General features: G+C 39.3%; 1 protein-coding gene across 5 annotated transcripts in view; it reads left to right on the top strand.

Annotated features, from left to right (window-relative positions):
• Window positions 1-5,673: 5,673 nt before the first annotated feature.
• Window positions 5,674-15,665, top strand: part of CHD2 (chromodomain helicase DNA binding protein 2) — a 62,031-nt gene continuing 52,039 nt past the window's right edge. Inside the window, exons 1-2 of one of the 5 annotated variants that reach the window (XM_064517202.1) lie at window positions 5,674-6,394; window positions 6,727-6,860. In XM_064517202.1, the coding sequence (XP_064373272.1) occupies window positions 6,799-6,860 (62 nt within the window). In that variant the 5' untranslated portion in view covers window positions 5,674-6,394; window positions 6,727-6,798. Of the gene's footprint in view, window positions 6,395-6,726; window positions 6,861-15,665 lie in introns of those variants that run through there. The other 4 variants (XM_064517198.1, XM_064517199.1, XM_026104372.2 and 1 more) reach the window with 4 other exon arrangements.

Here is a 15,665-nt window from a genome sequence, read left to right as displayed (position 1 = left end):
CTGAAGTTATATACTTCAGAACCTCATTCTGTCAAGTCAGCTCCCTCTGTTGGAATTCTTTGAAGTAGTTTTCCTTTACTAGCATATGTAATCTTGATTTTTTTTTTTTATTTTATTTTTTTGATATCTCCCCCCACCCTCAAGTTCAAGCTTCAAAGCATGAGAGACTTCAGTCTGGAAACCATTGTAAACGTAGTGGTGCCTTACGCACTTGTACTGATGCGTAGTTGTTTTACATGTTGTGATTGGCCTTCAGCCTCATACTTAAGAAATACAGGGTTTCAGTAGACACAAGATTCCTGAGGCCATGTTTTTGACCATAAGACATGTCTTTTGTTTCTGTGATGTCTTAATAGTTAGAGAAACAAACAAGTAATACAGAAACCTGAAGCAAAAGCTTTGTAAACTCAGATGTTTCAAAACCGTCCTCTGAAGTCTTTAGTCATGGTGGTGAATGGCTTCTGTCTGTTGATACATATTGTTGATATGTTAACAGTGTTTGGAAGGAAACTTACAAAGTATTATGTTGACTACCCAGGTCCCTTATTTATCATGGCCAAAATAATGTTTGGAAACAAATACAGTAAAGAGTAGATAATAGAAGCTTGAGGAATAGGGTGATGCCTAACTGATTTTTACAGAAGGAGTGAAATACTCATGTCATCTAGCAAAAAGAGGGATGTTCAATGTCATTGCTTAGATGTAGAATCATTGCCTATGTCTTGGTGGAGAAAGAGGTATGCTTTTGCCAACATATATTAAAACTTTTTCATAAAATGTGTCTTAAACACAATTCATAAGTAAACAAGTTCTGTGAAATCTTTAAATGCAAATGTAGATTTCACGTGAAAAAGTTTACTGATTGCTGTTAATACCTTGACCATTACTCTAGCATCTTTTTGATGTATGAAACACTTCTGTAACAAGGGCTGTGGTAGCATGCTCTCATTTATAATATATCACCAGTACTGTTTACTACTAATTATTTTACAAGGTCAAGAGAAGAGTTTAAAATGAATGCAACAGGGTTATTTGTAAAGTTTTTGGTACAACCAAATATAGGTGAACCTAGTAGAGAAACTTACCCTAAATTGTTTTTTAGCAGATCTCTTTAGAGACTTAAGACAGAAGGCTAACCCAAGAGAAATAGGCCTTTGAAGGTGGACTAACAAATAACTAAATTACATTTTTTGACAGCTGGGGAGGGTTCAAGCCAATAATTAAACTTCCTTATTTCTTAAAATAGCTATAAAAATGATCTTTAAAAGTATTATGTAGGGGTTTCTGCCACACCCTTGCCAATACTCTTGAATGTTTGATTGTGACAATAATGGACAACTATATGGTGGTTTATTACTCAAGTTTTGGTACCTCATTCAAGACCTTAGCATTGAAAAAAACCACCTCAAGTGTTGATTTATCTTCAAATGCTGTAACGGGTTTAAAATTAGGCCAGTGTATCCAGTAAGAACTAAATCATTTTTTCAGTTTAGTGTGTTTGGGGGGAATTCAAAATATTTAATTCCTACCTGAGGATGAGTTGAATGATTGAAACAAAAAAATCCCTGCAAAATTGAATATTCAGTTTCTGATTTTGAAAATGGAAAGATCCTATGATTGATTACTACTACTACTGCTTTACATGTTGCGCAGTGTAAAAGCAAAGTGAACTACCAGATCCTGCGTTTCGCTTATATATGCTGTATTTCTTTTCCAGTGTAGTTAAAACAAGGAAGAAATCTGTCTATAGAGGACTATAAAACATGACATATATGGCAGTTACGAAAGGCAGACTGAGGCTTTTTGCACAAGTTCCATTGCTGTTTTCCTGTATGTGACTGGTTGTTTTGAAAAGAGAATGGGTAAACTTGAATGATGAGAGAGAGACCACTAGATGGCTCCACTCATTTTTCCTGTGCTGTGGGTAGTTTCTGTATCACTCACTCACTGTGAGAATAAGCCCAGGTTATCATGGGAAAGAAATAGTGGTGGAGTTGGCAGACTAAAACGAGGTTGAAGCTTATAAAAATTCAAAAGAATAAATCATAAGTTAGAGTGCAGATACCCAAAATCATGAAGAAATATTTTTAAATCTTCTTTTGTATGTCAGTGTTGTCTCTTCTACAGTTAGTATTGGCTTTAAAGTAACTTTCTTACCATTTAGTAACTTACTGTACTTGATTCTTGCATGTTAGGAGGCATAGTATTTTGTTTGTATTCTTAGAAAAACATGAGCTTAACTTTGGAATTTTTAATTCTTGGAAGAAAATGTGAAGATGGGGACATATAATTTGTATTTCCCCATATGGAAGTCATTTGATCACTTCTGGTTTTGTCACTCACTTGTGGGCTTGGTTGCTGCTATGTGAAGAGTATAGTTGGACTATGTGATCAGTATTATGGTGGCCTTGCTAAAGGCAACTAGTCTAACTTGTTACCATTTTCAACTGACATCTGACATATCTTTTCCCACCAGTAACTAAGTTAGTCAGTTTGTTTATAAACATGTTTGCTATTACACTGTGTCTTTCATGAGGTAGAAACCTGAGTTAAGATGGTGGGAATCTCTTGTCTCCAGTTACCATCTTCATACAGGAAACCAGTTTTCATGTCTTTGCTTTGCTTTTAATGTATTTCTGTGGTTGAAGGAGAGCATGGACAGTAGTTAAAAACTTTGGCGTAATTATAATAAACTTGATTTTCCACCAAGAACTGAAGTGTCAGCTTTAGTAAATGGGTCAGTCCAATAAAGATGGTTGCCAGAGCAAATAGCCCATATTTCCCACTGTCGATTTCTCTGGTGTTCTTTCACTATGAAGAATTTTAAAATTGAGTTTATGGAGCCTGAAAGCGTTCTTGAACTTCTGATCATTCCTCCCCTACTTCTTTATAGTTTTGATTAAAGTTTGTGTTTTTGACTCCTGTACTGCTGATGTGACCTTGTTAGTTTGTGATAAAAGTAGGTGTTCTGGGATATGTAATACTTAATGAAGCATAGTTATATGCTTACAATACATCTTCAGGGTACAGTAGTTTAATGTCTTAGTTTAAGGATAAGATTATCTGTATTCCAACAGCATTTTTCTTTTAATTTTCCATAAAGAATCCAGTCAGATGAAGAGTGTCAAAAGGAGTCTACGAATGAGAGATCAAGATGGCAGTTCCACTGTTGATTGAGAGGTTGAGGAACTGGACTAATGCATGAGTGCTGTGATATAACTGTCCAAGAAAAGGACGTTAAAACATGGACTCCCGTGTTATTAAACCAGAGAAGATGTGGGTTCTGATCATCCTATCAAAATGGACTTTGCACTTGAATTAATCAGGGGACTGTATCAGTGACTATCCAGTGATGGATCTGTTTGAGGGTTGGGTGGCAAAACTTTGCTCTAAGGTGATGTATGCATAACAGGGAAATTAAATTGATAAGACATGTTGCTATCCCTTCGGAGAAAATGTAATGTTCTTTTTTTAAAAAAAAATACTTAATAAAAGGTTTTCGTTTCCTTTACGCTTTGTGTTTGTCCTTTCTGGCTGAATTTTTTAAATTGTTTTGATATTGGAGTGTATTACCTTCTTGGATGCTATTAAAGTAAATGTTTTAGCTGATAAGCTCTAAAGGCAAGGTAAATTTTATGAAATACTTGATTTAAAATGCTGTGGTTTTTATTTAAAAATTATCTTCACTTTGCTACAACTTCCAATGATTTTTTAAATTTCTGGCTGGTTCTTTCAGGTGCTCAATGTTAGTTTTTGGTTTTGGGTTTTTTTTTGTTTTTTTTTTCTTCAGTTTGCTCTGTTAGGGTATTTCTGCTGAACTTTCTGAAGTTTCTTTAAGATGGAATTGATACCAAGTGAAGGGTGGGCAAATATGACAATAAAAATGCATGTTCAGGGTCTTCTGGAGAAATTTTCCTTAATTATTGCTGGTATAGCAGAGGTTTTCTTAACCATTTTTTGTAACCTTTAGGTATATTCATTAGGTTGTGTATGTGTACATAAACTTTAAACAGATTTCCTGGACAACATACTTCCTAAACAGCCTGCTCTATCCTAAAATTGTTTTCTACAAGTGTCCAGTGTACTTCACAGCCATTTGATGTAGACTTAGCTGCATGATACTGTATCATGTGTTTGACAAGAAAAGTGGAGTAATTTTTGGTATTACTACAGATAACATGTTAACTTTTACAAATGAATTTTTAAATGGTTTTAATGTTCAAAAATTGGTTTCAAGCTTTTTGTGGGTCAAATTCTGTGGATCAAATAGTTGAAGTTATAGGCCTTCGTATGCCATTTTCACCTGGCATTCATAGTCTGTCCTCTTTGTCTTATGCTAGAAGATGAAGAAGACAAACCTGGTGCTTAGATAATCTAGATCTCAAGGAGGTTTCTTTTAAAAAGAAAAAGTAAGCATTGTGTGTGTTTAACCATTTGGCTTGCTCAGTTTTTATATATGCTCAAGTTTTACCGTAATTAATTGTTCATAACTGTTTAATCCAGCTGTTCTGATTATACACACTTGCCTACTCAGGCTTGTTTTTGCCACGTGTTATATGGTGGAATTGGATACTGGGACCAGCCTAAAGGGTTCCACATTCAAATGAGTGGATTTCCTTAGTGTTGTACAAAGTTGTTTGGAATTGTCTTACGTTGTGTTCTCAATTTTTGTAATTTGGGTGCAAGGGGTCTTCTATAAGTAGTCAATAAACTAAAATTCTTTAAAATAGACTCTGTCAATGTAGCACACCTACTTAAACCTCTTTTGATTTGGAAAGGTGATAGGTTGTTGGAGGGTATGGATGGCAAGCATGTGGAGTAGGAGTTGAAAGGGAGTATCTTGGTTCTGCTGGTCGAAGCCAATGTTCCCAAGTTGTTGGGACACTGTGCCATTGATGGTCCCTGTCGAAGTCCAAACTAGTGTGTTACCCCCTTCTTCCCCCAGCTTCCACTGTCTGCTTCCACTATTTTCTTGTGATGCTTACCAATATGCAAGAAGTCCTTGTACTTTTAAGTATTTTGTTGCTTGTGGGAAGACAAATGGTAGTCGAGATGCAAGAGGTATGGGGATGCTTGGATCTCCTTCATTTTCTCCATGATATGTCTTCTCGATGTTCGGATGTTGCATGTGAGAAATTGCTTGGTTTCGAAATCTGGATCTTGGCTATTACATGGCTTTAAAGAGTAATTTGTCATGTTAAAATCCGTTAACCAGCATTAATGGGTTAAGAATGAGAATTAGAAATAAGCCTTAATGGTGTCAAATTTCTTTTACGGTAGTGCCTTCCCTTAACTGATTAAAATTGTGCAGTTTTTGGATTTTTGTTCTCAAGCAAAACCACTAGGGAGGCGCTGTGGAGTTGAAAAGGGTTATTAGCAAATGTGGGGTTTTCTTAGGAGTGTGTGATGCTCTTGTTTCAAGCTTTAGCTCTAAGTATTGGGTGACAAATGGAAGAGCTATTGTCTGGTGATACTATCACTTAATTAAAAAAAAGCTACCCCTTGGGTGGGGTTCACACCCAAGGTGGGTTATTACTGATTGCATGGCGATTAGTTCCACTTCCATTCTTTCAAAATGGCTTGTAACAGCACCACTTCCTGTCCAGGGAGGAAGTAATTTTAGCCCAAGCCCTGAAATATTTAGCAAATCTTTAAAACAAAAAGAGCAAATTACATTTCTTTCTGGTTTCAAAAGGGTGTCTGAGCCACATGGGGTTAAGGTGTCCCCTCAGCTGGGGTAGCTGGAAGGAGCCAGGGCTGTGGGGGGTAGCAGGCACCCTTTAGGTGGAGGCTATCTCTTTTTTTGGTAGAAATGAAGGGGTGGGTCTATGGTACATCACCTGAGTTGTGGGGTAAATGTAGAGAGTGTCAATCAAAGGCAGAGCTCAGAGCTGGGAAGGAGCTCTAGATGGCGGCTGTGCCTTAGAGAGAGCGCGCTCAGCTCCGTGCCTTCCCCAACACTTTACGCAACTTTCCCTAACTTTCGGGCAGCCTCAGGGGGCCCCCACAGCCCCTTGCCTCTCCTAGGCACTAATCGGGGGCCGAGCGGACCTTTTTCGGGCAGAAAAGCAGCTTTTTAGGGCTCCCTTTTCGTGCCTTGCTGGAAAGAAGAAGCCGTGGAGAGAGCCCAGGTCGTTGTTTTTCCAGCTTAGAAGCCATGGCGTACCTCCATTTTTGTGCGCTCTCCTAATGAGCTTTTTCCCCCGGACATTTTTGTACTAATTATCGCTTCTTTTGCTTTATCGGCAGCGTATTTTTGGGATTAGAATATATATTTTTTGTCATTATCTGAAATTCGTATTTTATCATTCTGAGTCTAAATATTTTGGATCTAATGTTTTTCCACTACCCGAAACTAATATCGACTTGATCCTGGCGGCGGTGCATGGATCAGGTAGGTGGGCAATTAATATTAATAATTTTTAGATTTCTGCCGTTTTGAGTACTTTGATTTTCGACCGATTTGAGCTGTATTGGGATGACGCAATAAGATACAGATTATTTGCATCCAGTGTTACTTTGGGAAAGTTTGCAGGATGCTCTTCTACCGTGTTTATTCTCCGATTTTTCTTTTAAAAACGATTATTTGTTTTAAATCTCCGTTTTGCCGTGTTGATCAGTGTTGTGTATTGTTATAACAATATCATTGCAGCGTCAGGACTTTGTTCCTGATAATGAAAGGCAGTGAACGAACTGGGACCTTACCTTTCTTTCAACTTTTGACAGTAAATACCTGGGCACAGGACTTCAAAGCAAACAGACACCCCTGACCCCCTCTTAATATTTAAGAATAAAAAGATGATGAGAAATAAGGACAAAAGCCAAGGAGAGGAGGGTTCAGTCCACAGCAATGCATCGAGGTATGATCTATCAACTTACTTTTTTTTTTTTTGTAAAACCTGTGAATACCCTGTTTACTTTGACAGCCTTGGGTTACTGTCAGTGCTTAATACAAAACATTTTACTGATTTTGCTTCCTTTTTAAGGAATGACCTTGAGATTGTTAGCATGCCACACCCTAATTTTTTTGGTAGCAATTTCTGAAAGTTGTGTTGTGACTTAAGGGCCCATGTCATAGTCAAAAGGTAATGTACCTTTATTCGGGAGAGCCCTTTTCTCTGTATTATGTTTTTCCAGCTTTTGAATTTCAGTTTTTAGGTTTTTTGTGCTGTGAAAAATGACCTTGTCGGTTTAGCCATTGCTGCATTGCACCATTTTACATACAAGGCAAATTTTTCTTTGAAGAATCTCAGAAGTCTAAACTTTAACTGAGGGCCATACAGAAGCCTGGTGTAGTAGTAAATTATAGTAAATAGACACAAGAAAAAGTTACATGAATGAAAAAAAGCTCATTTTAAAATATAAACTGGAAAGTGCCTGTCTGTCTGATACCCCATACTTCAAATTTTATTTGAGCTTGTAGAACTTTGATACTGTTTTGGTATTTTGGAATATTTTGATACAATTTAACCAGACTTTCCCCTGCTGGTGATAGTATTTCATATTATAAAATATGAACTGGGATTGTTAACAAGAGGCTTGAAATGCTTTGCCTGCTTGTTTAATATATTTCTGCTCAGAGTGTTTTTATTTACTTTTGTCAAGTAATGGGATTCTTTACAGATTTTTATAAACTTAACCTTGATGTGGGAAAAGTACGAAATACTGAAAATGTTTACGTTTGTCAGGAATGCAGAAGTATAATTACGAAATTGCTCGTTTTGTATTTAGTGGATTGGTTTATTCAAAAATTGGAAATCTGAAAATATGCATTATTATTCTATAGTTTGTAAACATACTGAGTTTCTTATTTTGTTAATTTTAATTAAATCATGGCCTGTTTCTTTTTTCCTCTGGTGTTTTCTTCGGTTATTTCTAAGTAATATGAATAAAAAGAGTTCTAAACTGTCTGTATCAGATGTGCACTATATGAGGTCTGCAGGTGTTTGAATAGTATTCTTGATGTCCACCAATATTTAACCTTTCTTAAACACACTAACTTTAAATACTGTGGGAATATATACATTAATATATTATCAAATCTCTGGAACCTTCTAAAGTGAACTTGTATGATATTCTGGATATATTAAAACTGCAGTAAAATTTAAAATCTTAAAGTGGATGTGGGTAAGTTTGTTTAATGTGAAGTGTTTATTAACTAAATTAGCTCCAGGGACTTTTGAAACATTATATACAGCACCTGCACAGAGCTTGTATAATAATGCAGTTTAAAAAATGCATCACATTTTCAAACCTTTCTGGTTTTATATTACTGAAAGTAATGCACCTTAAATAGCTGCAAAAAAAGTCAAAACCTTTTTATTCAACGTTCGGCTTATTTAAGTCTTTATGCTTCTTTAAAATGTGGATTATCAGCGAAAAGCAACAAGAAGTACTGTTTGTTAAGGAAATCTGAATTAAGGGAGTTTATTGGTGTTAAAAACACTATACTAAATATGAGATGAAATTGGAGACATCTAGCAGTATTGCTACAGAAAAGACCTTTGATTTTTTTGTCCTAGTGGTGTTATATTTGCATAGTCTCACACGTGCAGTTTTACTGTTTTCTTTGAAAGGTTTTTAGCATAATTGATCATTTATGTATAACACCTGTTGTGTGAGGTGAAATGTTACCCTTTTCTTCCCCTCCCTTCACCATTTTTTCTCAAAATAAACTTGCTGTGAGTAACATCCACTCACCTGAAGTGTGGGAACAATTGAACACAGGATATTTATAAGTGAGCCCTGTCGAGCTTATTTCTGAGTTGTGAGTCAGCTGAATGTCGTAAAATGTGTTTTACTTCCTGAGGTTGACTTTAAGTTGTAGGGGAAATGATTTCTAGGAAGTAAAGCCACCAGTTTGCTTTACTGTAGCCCTGAAGTGCCTTGATGTCTGCACATAACATGCTGCTGGCCAGTTTTCTCCGCAGTTGTGGGACTAGCTCAGAATACATGTCAATATATGAAGTCACATTACATTATCTTTGATTGGAGGCTTGAGTGATGGAAATGGGTGGATGAGGTACATATGAGTGATGCCATTTATCTGAGCTGGAGAAGCAAAAGGTACAGGACTGAAACAATGTGTTAAAGTGGAAGAAGTACCATATCTGTATAGTACATAAGTACATTGGCTGGGGAATATGCTTGGAATTGACTCTTACATTTCCAGGCCTAAGAAAGCAAAAAAACAAAGCAAAACAAAAAACCCCCACACATGCTGAATAAGCAAACCATGTTTGAGAATTGTCTTGAAACAGACATTATTCTTGAGGGGAAAATGATGTTAACTCTCTACAGTAAGTTTAGGGGGTTATACTTTCTTATGGCCTTTCCAGTTGAGCAGCAACAGCTGTCTTTTGCTATATTGGTAGTACCCATAACAGTGAGTCTCCACAAACTTACAACCTGCTGATTTTGTGTATCACCACCTAGAATAAAAGTTGGGTGTTGCAATTACTAATAACCACCTGTGTATATGGGACTTCCATTAAATAATTGAACAAAATCCTGGTGTGTTTTCTAGCATCTTCTCTGTTGCATTTTTAAAAGGCAGATGATACAAAGAGCATTTAATACATCCTTAGTGCAACCCAACCTCGTGTAAACTTCAGAAATGCTTGAAATGCAGGTTAAGGTAACACTTCTGTAAGCCTAGGAGTAGAGCTTTTGCACAGGATAATAAGTAACACAAGGTAGATACATCTATGTATTTTCTCCTGGAGTCCATTGAGGGTCATTTGTTGCAGTTGCTCTCCTACAACTCCAAATCTGTTACAGAAGGTGCAGAGCTGAGCAAACCACTGTGTTTACGTCCAGCTCTCAGCCTCTGCAGCACTAAAACAGCGTTTGAGGAAAATGGTGCTGACGGAACAGATTTCGGGCGGTTTTCTGTAAAGGGAGCTGGAGGTTTGAGGTCTGAAGTCTGAAGCGGTGTTTTTTCTCTGGGCAGCTGCCGCAGCCTGCCAGGCAGCTCCGCAGCGAGTGCTGCAGCCGTCGCAGAGCGGAGCACGCTCGTTTTATGTGGCAGCCATTTTATGGAGATGCAGCTACACGCGAAAGGGCATTTTGCGCGTGTGTGCAGGGGGGGAACCACGGTGTTAAAACAAAACCTGCCATCTCCGGCTGCTGTTGAAAGCAGAGGGCATCTCTTTTCGCTGGTGGCAGCGCTCAGAAAGCAGCTATTCCCCGCGAAAGGAGGGAAAAAGCACTGCAGTGCCTGGCATTTTGGTGCGGGTCCAGTGCAGTCACAAAATGGCTGTTCCTTTGTGCCGCATAGCTGACAGACATACTGCATTGCACTGTGTGCACTCTAAAAACAGCAGGAAGTTGCTGGTGGGGAGTTCAAAGGCCACCTCGCGCTCGCGGGGCCGGCGATTGGCTGCGCGCTCGCTTGGCAGCAGCGGGGCCGGCGGCGGAGGCAGAGCCCTGCCTGCGCGTGATGTCAGCACACGCGCGGCCTCCCACTGCTGCCGCTGCGCTGCGGACACGCAGCCGCCCGGCGAGCCGCCACCAGCCTCCCTCGCCGCTCCTCGGGCGCTTCTCGCTCTGTTCTTGCTCTATTCTATTTTTCTTCTTTTTTTTTTTTTTTTTTCTTTTCATAGAGCAGCGGCTATTTTCAGAAGCAAGGTGGCAGCTTGCAAGTGATCAGGGTTATTTTTGGTGCTTTTTTTTTCTTCCCCCTGAGAAAGCTTTATTTTTTTTTTTCTGACTTTATAAGAAATCACAGAGTACCTAGCGTTCCTGCAACAACTGGCCAGTTTTATAGCGTTATGGCTTTCAGCATCGTTCAATCAGTTAAACTCACTCTTTTAATGGGAAACACGGTCTACTTTTTGCAGCTGATTTTATTTGAGCTGAATGGAAATGTTGAACATGATTATTGAAATGTCTCTAGCTACCGATTTCCCCTTTACATCCTCCAAGCTGGCAATCCGTGTGTGGGGTGTGGTGTTTTTTTGTTTGTTTGTTTTGTTTTGTTTTTGCTATTAGGGCTATCGTTCACATATCACACTTTGCAGTTTCATTTACACCAGCGGTGTCTTTGAAGAGTTTTTTTTTTTTCTTTTTAAGTTTTAACCCTTTAATTATCCTGAGGCTTTTTTGAAAAGGGAAAATTCTTGATCAGCGCAGCACAAAGGGAATAATGTACGAGGAATTCAGCGAATCATGATGTCATCTGTGTGGAACACAAAGGAGACTGTTGTTCTTGTTTTGCTTTGTTATTGCTGTTCCACATTACCCTTTCTAAGGAAATGTCGCATCTAATTACAAATACACAATTCTGAGACTTCAGAAACTTCTCTGTTTCCTGTTGCTATTGCTGCCAGAAATGTATGCAATGTATACAATGCTATTAAAAAAAAAAAGCAGGGAGGGGAGAAGGGAGCTAACCAACCTCAAGAAGCTAGATTTACTGAGATTTTTAAACTCTGCTGGATTGTGTCTTTTTAATTAAATTTTATGCTAATTAATCATTCTTTGTGTTCTCTAAACGCATGACTGTGTTTTACTGAATGAAAATGGGAATAAGGAGCTCACCTGGATAATTCTGTAACCCAGCAAAAATGCTTCTGTGTATCGTGGTGGCTGAAAGTATGCTTTTGCCTGGATATTATTGTACTTCTGTACACATGCGTGCACACATACTCCCACAGCACTCTTGCCTAAATTTATTACTGCCTTCAGCCAAGACAAACTGACATGGCTGAGATTATAGATTAGAGCTGGCGTTCTGCTTTCTGTTGGGTTGCTGTTTCACCTGCTGTACAGTGAGAGCAACAGTTGTCCTTATCGGAGCCTTACCCCGTTTCCTATATGAGCTGAAGCCAAATCCTCCCACAGTTCAGGGAGAGTATTTTGTGTTGCAGTGAGACAGGGGTCATATCCCAGCTGATTTTAGCAGTACATAGGGCACAGCACTTGGGAGAGCCCTGGTCCTCACGGCCTTTGGAGCAGTGCAGCTCTCAGCGTTTGGTCTAGAATAACCACATAGGTCCAAGAAACTTGCATTAAAGCAGACATCTCTACTGTTAACTTCAAGTTGAAGTGAGCTTCGAGAGTGCTTGGAGGGAGGGCGAGGAAGGTACTAGATGCTTAATACTGATCTTTCAAGCTCAGCGTGGGGGAAAAAATAGGTCCCAACCCTGTTGCTTCAGCGTTTCTCTCCTACTCTCTGAAAGCTATTCATACGGTTAACAGGTTACTAAATCGTGAATCTGTTGAGCAGGGATTTTTGCAACAGCATGTCTGACTGTTTATGCAGGCCCATTACTGCTAGTTTTAAGGAGCAGATTAGGGTACTAATAGCAGATGCAGTGTGACTAGCCATGTGGTTAAGCACCTGGGATTGAGAGCTGGCTTGTAGTGTCTGAACTGAAGCTCCTGATGCCATGGCCTTGCTCATTTTGATCTCAAGACAGCTAAAGCAAATCTAGTCTGGGAGGATATGGCAGCCTAGGCTGTTGAATCTCCTGATACATCCGGAGATGTGTATATATACCCACTATATCGTAGTGTCCCACTTTGTTGCAGACAAAGCAGTCCAGATAGGAATCGCACCATTAAAATAGTCTATCAAGTTTTTGGAGATCAAGGAACACTTCCAAATCTCCTGTTACCAGTAGCTGAAATCCAGCTCAGGAAGGTGGTAATAATGGATGAAGAAAGAGTCTCTGCTGTATTATTTTTCCTTCAAGGAAAAGAAATACAAGCAGAACAGCAACGGGGGGAGGGGAGAATGGCCTGGATTAGGAACATAATTAGGTATAAGCAGCCTTCTAGCAAAGGTTGTACTGGCCTACTGACATGGTGTCTGTCATAGGCTTTTCTGCTGTGTTTTCATTGAAAGATGTGTGCTGAAATGCCATTTGAAGATGCTCTTTCCACAGGTGGTGGTGTACTTGTAAAGACTGCCTTTAAATTCTCTAAAGCATCCTTGAGTTGACACCAAAAGAGACTAGATGAAAAACTCATGTCTTTAGTGACTTGTGGTGAAGCTTTTGTAGATGTCATGCTGTTAAAGTCTCCTTTTCTTGGAGCAGGGAGTGTCTTTAGGATCTATAAGCAGCAAAATATGGCTGAGTCTTTCCAAATGTGCAGTAGCTTTTATTACATCACTGCTTGTGCAGCACTGCTGCTAAATTATAATTTTCAGTATATGAGTTGCTTTAGTACTTACCTGTGGTTGAGATCATCCACATTATAGCATGTGTGTTCTTCTGGTCTTGGCCTGTAAGGTTTAAAAAAAAAACAAAAAAACTTGGATTCCCTTCTGGTGTTGTGCTGGTAACTTCTCACATGGGATTTCATCTTGGCAGGGCTTCTGTGAAGTATATTTGCCAAGTGCTGAATACTTCACAGCAGCGATACTGAATGCTTTATTGCTCATGAACCTTTACCCCAGCCATAAACAGGTCTGTTGCAACGTGAAGAATATGCTCATTCCAGCTCACCTAGTTCCTTAAAGATGTAATTAATTAGGTTTCTCACAGGTTTTATTGCTAGGTATGGATGGCTTAATATAATTGCTAATATATTAATTACAGAAACCATTTAGACTCTTTCCTGGTGAGGAACTACAGAGCTGATGCCAGTTGCAGGGCTTTGAATGCAATGTGATGTCTATAGAATGAAGGCTTAATGATCAATCTTAGATCTGTTGTTTAAAAACAGGTTTTAACAGTCACTTGGCATAAAATCCTCTGGCCAGGTCAAGTTCCCTTCTTCTGAATTTCAGGTAATTTGGAAGCAGGAAGGAATTTGTCTATCTTTGTGTTTTGTTAATGATTGTAGGTCCCAAATTTCCATGTTACTGTGTTTCTTTAATTTAACTGTTAAATCTCAGAAGAAATTTGCAAATGTTAAAAGAGAGGGAAAAACTCTTTCTGTGCTAAGTTAAACCTAGCTCATGAGTGCAGTCCAGTCTCTCCCTGAAGCATCTACTTGTTCTTTACAAGAAATCTGGTGCTGACTGTGTACAGAGTTCCCTTTGTGCTGGCCGTGGAGCTGTAGCCTGGCTGTGCTCCCATGTGACAAAGCAGAGGCTGTAGTTGGAATGGATGAGGGGCATGGTGAATTAATCCCTGCCCCGTTATCTCAGCCTTACGGAAATGTGTGTGCTATTCTCCTCCAAAGTGTGGACATGCTCCTTTCTTTATGCGGTTATTAGGATGTTCTCAGCAGTGGGTGCTGCCTGAGTGGGAACAGCAGCAGGAGCAAGCCTGAGTCGTCCTGCAGCGGTTTGTGAATGTAAAGCGTTGTAACACATGGCCACATTCCTGGGGAGAGAGAGATCTGCTCTTTTCAAAGTCCTGAGAACTGCAATTGTACTTTCCTTTCACTGGGAGGGAAGGGAAAGGGTGCTGCCTTTGGAGCTTCTCAATGGCACTCCTTAATCAAGCAGACAGGTTTTGACTCCTTTTGTCACTGTGCTGGATTTCTTTTATTTCTTTTTTCCTTCTCCTGCTAAACATCCCAGGCATTTTCAGCCTCTGGCTCAAAGATCAGAGAGTGAGAGAGCCCGCTCTCCCAATCTTGAATGAACTGCTAGTTTTGCTTTATTATGCAAGCATAGTGTGGTGTCTTTGTAGTGGAAAAAAAACTTGGAAAATGCTTGTCATTCAAGATAGGCCAGTGTGCTTTACAGGGAGCTGCAGCAGAGCAGTGAAGGATATATTTAGCTCACTCTATGCTCAGGATTTACTCTGCTTTTGGAATTTAGGAATTCTACGCTGGGGACAGCAGTGATGTTGGCCAGAATATCTGTGCAAATTTCCCTCCACCTCCTCCCCTTCCAGTCCTTTGAGTTTGACTTGAAACTGGCACAAACCAATTCAGATGGTTATTTAGATAGGATACCTGCTGAGTGCCTAATCCCTTGTTTGTTACAGTAGCACCGTGGCTCTACTGTTTCTGTTGCTGTATAAATGTAATTAACACACACAATTTGCAAGCAGAGTTTGTAATCTTGGGTGGAAAACGTGTATGTTCTCCATGGTAACTCTCTCTTCATTTGCCAATTTCAGAGAAAAAAAAAGTTACCTATCACAGAAAACGAGGTTGGGGAAATATTTTGCTGTCTCTGCCTGCCCCTTTTAATCTCTGTCCTTTGAAGGGCATGTTGGATATCTGGCAGGAGCAACCTTATAATCCTGGGGACCATTTCTGCCCCCTGTCAGCCAGCCCACATTTGGCCAAATACACGTTCAGAGTTTGAGGCTTGCTTCTAAACTGCATGAAGAGTCTGTCTGTGTCTAGCGTGTTCTAGTTTCTTAAATTCCTATTTTGAGCCAGCTCATTAATGCAAAGCTAGAAATGCATAGGGTGTAAGGGTACTGCTAGGTAGAAGAGCAAGATTTTTTTTTTTCTCCCCTCCCTTCCTCCATTTCCATTTTGCCTACAGGAAATAAGCTAGGGAAAGCTCTTTCATTAACTTAGCCTTCTCAACTATTACCACCAAGAAAATATTTGCCTTAGGAGACTGGCAAGCACCAGTTACTCTTTTTAATGGACTTTCGGGATAAAGTAGAAAGCTCAGAAAACTGGGAATGAAATTGTCTTCTGTATCACAGTTTGTACCATTCACTTAGCTCTCGTACAAGCCCAGAAGCTCCAATGGAGTTCTCATTCCTGTGTTGTCTGTGTATTACCCCTTTTTCATTGAA

This window comes from Dromaius novaehollandiae, chromosome 10 (assembly GCF_036370855.1).
Source record: "Dromaius novaehollandiae isolate bDroNov1 chromosome 10, bDroNov1.hap1, whole genome shotgun sequence".
In the NCBI taxonomy this organism is placed as follows: domain Eukaryota; kingdom Metazoa; phylum Chordata; class Aves; order Casuariiformes; family Dromaiidae; genus Dromaius; species Dromaius novaehollandiae.
Note: the sequence above shows the minus strand (reverse complement) of the source record. Positions and strands in the feature narration are given on the sequence as shown.